This window comes from Tupaia chinensis, unplaced genomic scaffold (assembly GCF_000334495.1).
Source record: "Tupaia chinensis unplaced genomic scaffold, TupChi_1.0 Scaffold147282_1, whole genome shotgun sequence".
Classification (NCBI taxonomy): domain Eukaryota; kingdom Metazoa; phylum Chordata; class Mammalia; order Scandentia; family Tupaiidae; genus Tupaia; species Tupaia belangeri.
The window spans coordinates 4,821,438-4,825,514 of NW_006207133.1; the positions used below are offsets into that span (position 1 = coordinate 4,821,438).

General features: G+C 54.2%; 1 protein-coding gene across 1 annotated transcript in view; it reads left to right on the forward strand.

Moving 5' to 3' along the window:
- Positions 1-4,077, forward strand: part of GLI2 (GLI family zinc finger 2) — a 147,493-nt gene that overhangs the window by 100,265 nt on the left and 43,151 nt on the right. The window contains 1 exon segment of the mRNA XM_027768712.1: positions 3,653-3,838. Coding sequence (XP_027624513.1) covers positions 3,653-3,838 — 186 coding nt within the window.

Sequence of the window (4,077 nt, forward strand, 5' to 3'; positions counted from 1 at the left end):
CTCCCACTGGCAAGCACACCTCCCCTATGGCAAAACTCTTTAAAAAAAAAAAAAGCTGGGCATTGGTGGTGCATACCTGTAGTCCTAGCTGGGAGGCCAAGGCAGGAGTGCTGCAACATGGGGAGATACTGTCTCACTGTGAAGAAGAAAAGAGAAAAGAAGCCCTTGATCAGCTCCCTTTTGCATTTGTACCACAGACGACTTACCGTAACGACAGTGGTAACACTCTGTACAGGTAGGTCCTGTTCGGTGGGTACCGCTGGTTGCAACAAACCAGTCTGCAGAGCTGCGGGCGAGTCAAGCAAGCATGTGCAGGGGTGTTCCAAGAATCCCAGAGCAGGAAGGTAGCAGTGCAGGGCTGGCTCCTGTCTATGCCTCTGTTGTACGTGCCCCTTGCAAGTCGACACACATGGCCTCCAAGTGGCAGCCCAGGTCCAGGGTTTCTGGGATAAACTGTGGCTATGTCTCAGTCCAGGTCTGACTGGCCTGGCTCGGAGATCATACAGCCACCCCAGGGCCCATTAGTTTGAGCCAGAAAAGGGGAGGGTCACGTGGTGCAAATACATCTTTCGAATCTGAAGTTTTATGCTGTTCACCCCACTCCACTCACATACACTCTCTCTCTCTCTCTCTCACACACACACACACACACCCATGCTGTCTTCCTGGGACGTGCACCCCCAGCCACAGAATGGCACGGACATTGCCCACTGCCCTGTGCGGCCTCTGCTGTCCTGCAAGCCTCTCCTTGTTCCCATCCTTGAAAGCCACCAAGCTTCATCTCCTCCTGGCTGAGACTCCACTTCTCAGGCCAGTGTCTTCCAGACGAGAAGACCTCTGCCGTGTGCATTCGTGAGCCACGTGGGCAGAAGCTCTGGGAACGGTCCCCACCTCATCGCCACCTCCACTCTCTTCGGAGGAATGAGAACCTCCCAACCAGTGGAGCCAAGCGGGAGGCTCCAATAAGCTGTGTGCTGGAGCATCACAGTGAAGAGCAGGCGTCCAGCCTGCAAATGTGCAGGCCTCCTGAGGCCTCTACTCACCTTCCTGGCCAGGAGGTTGTGCTCCGCCTGGTCCTCACCCAAGAGACACACACAAGGCCTTTATGGTTGCAGCCACAAGGCTTGAAAGTGGCCAGCAGAACGTAATGGCCCTTTGGGGTCAGAACCTAGCCCTGAGCTCTGCGTGGGCCCCCTGAGTGGCCGTGACCGAGCTGGGGTGCCATGAAATTTGCACGGTCTCCCTGCCAATTCACTATCTCATGGTAAATGGGTCTGACTTGTTCGTGTTACTCCTGGTGCCCCAGCTGTGGGCTGACCATGAGCATGAGGGTGCAGATCAGGTTCCAGATACTGCCCTGGCATGAAATGCACACAGTACAGTGTCCCCGAAAAGATACATTTACACCCCAATCCTCGAACCTGCCTCATTTGGAAAAGGGGTCTTTGCGGATGTCATTAAGTCAAGAATCTTGAGCTAAGGAGTTCACCATGGATTATCTGCATGGGTCTAAATTCAATGACAAGTGTCCTTGTAGCAGACGCACAGCAGAGACAGCTAAGTGAACACAGAGGCAGAGGCAGGAGTGATGTAGGAACAAGTGAAGGAAGCCTGCAACTGCCAGTGCTGAAAGAAGCAAAAGCAATCTCCCCTAGAGGTCTGGAGGAGTGACCCTAAAGTATCTTCACCTCAGATTGTTGGCAGGTTTCTCCGGTGAGTGCACTTGCTGGAGAGAAAGAGAGAGAGAGAAATGAGAATGCACCCCCCCACCCCCAAGGATGGTCATGCTGCAGTCCCTCCTCCTCCATGCTCTAGATTTTGAGCATGCATGCACCTGTGTCAGCATGTTTCTCAAGCAGCTGGGTCTGGGACTCAAACCACTTAGCCATTTGGGACCCAGTTACCTTAACCTCCGTGCCACCAGCTGGCCCCCAATTCTGTTTTAGCAGTCAGCACCCGCTTGCACTAGCTTGCCACAACAACATCAGGAAATTCAAACACTGATGGCAGGTTTCCTGGGGAAGAGGCTAACTCCAGTAGCTTCTCATCCCTGGGAGGAATAAAAGAGCAGGGCGCCCTCCGGAGATGTTCAGGAATCAGACACTGCAGTCTCCACTGATGGCCGCACAGCCTTTGAAGAGCTGGTGATGACAGGCTCCCGTAGGGACACACTTGGAATTGATGCCACATCAGCTTATGCCTGATTTCAAGATAAACATTGACACAGCTCCCTTAACCAGTCCAGGAGATGGAGGGGACCTGGCTAATCTGTGTGGCCCTAATCCTACAGGGGGTAGGCCAGATCCCTTGAGACCTCACCAGCCCCAGACCAAGCTACCAAGGCACCAGAGATAGCATATCAGCATAGCAGAGCAGCTGTCAGGTCTGACTGGCTGACGTGAGACCTTCTGTGTGCCCTGCCAGGCCAGCCCCACTGTCTGCCCACGTAGGCTAGACAGCTCACTGGCCACCCAAGGTGGTTCTGCCATGGGGCAAATGGGATCTGCTGGGAAGGCCTGTAAGGGAGAGCATTTCATGCATGGACAGGGTAGGCAGGGGCTGCAGGGTGGGCAGCCTGGCTGGAGGCCAGGACTCTGGAGGGTGCAAACAGAGATAGTGAGGAGGAGGAGGAAATGGAAGAGGAACAGGAAGAGGAGAACAACAGCTTTCACTGAATGGTTCTTCTCTGCCAAGTACACATGCGATCTCACTTGGTATTTGTCAAAATTAATAGCGGGGGGCCAGCAGGTGGTGTGGTGGTTGAGGCGGCTATCTTCCCACATGGCTGACCATGGTTTGAGTCCCAGACTTAGCAGCTTGCTTTCTCACTGTCCTTCTCTCTCTCTGTCTCTCTCTGGTCAACTTAAATAAAATGAAAAATAAACAGAGTAATGACAATGAATAAAATAAAATAAAATAATTCTTAAAAAAAAATTACTAGCAGGTAGGTCCTAGAACCCAGTGGTGACGGAGGTACATTCTGGATTCAAACTTCCAGTTTGCACACCTTGTCAGAACCAGGCCTCAGGATGACTATGTTTGGTTTCTAAGTCCTTGTTAGTTTCCTGACATGGCACTGCCAAGTCCAGGCCCCCTCAGATACTCCCAATTTCTCCCGGCCCTTTTTCTGAGCCCTGTCCTGGGCTGACTGCAGCGTTGGAGCAGACAGCTCAGAGGTTCTGTGCTGCAGACAACAAGGTGTTGGTGGGTTTGAGGAAGGAAGGCGTCTTCTCTGGCCAGGCCAGTGAGGCCTGGGCATGAGACCTCGCCATGAACATGCAGGCAGAGACTGACCCAGCCCCAGGGTCTGCCGCCAGGGCGCCTCAGTTTGCATCTCCCTTCTTTGCAGACTCTGCTGGAGCACAGATCCTGGAGGTCTGGGGCTCTGCGTTTCTGTAGGGCCTGCAGCAGGGGAGGGAGGGGTTCAAGGAAATGGAGGAATGGGTGCTCAGGCCAGGACTTGACCTCCCTGCTCAGCAGCACCCCATTCTTTCCCATGCTGGCCGAGTACACCCAACTCAGTGCAGACGGGAAGGGGGCTCCCTGGGCGCCGGAGAGAGACCCCTTGGCCATGCACCCCTTTCTTCTTTCCTTTGGGGGTGAAGGTGCAGCCAGTGTGGATCCTGATGGCTTCTCTTTCTCCCCTGCCCAGTGGCCCATGAGCACCTTAAGGAGAGAGGACTATTCGGCCTCCCTGCTCCCGGCTCCACCCCTTCGGACTATTACCACCAGATGACCCTCATGGCGGGCCACCCTGCACCCTACGGGGATCTGCTGATGCAGAGTGGAGGCGCTGCTGGTGCACCCCATCTCCACGACTACCTCAACCCAGTGGATGGTGAGTGCTGGGTGAATCCATGAAGAGGATTGAGAAGGGAGGGCAAAACAGGGCTGAGAAGGGGGTGCTGACAGATGCCCCTGAGGTTGAAGAGGGTGCACATTGCTCCTTTTAGGGGTGAGGAAGGTTCACAATGCCTGCCACAGCTGCTGAGATGCAGAGACAGAAACGCTACACAACACTGGGAAAAGTGCACCAAGATGACCAAATGCATGGAGCAGGGCAAATGGAGCAGGAAT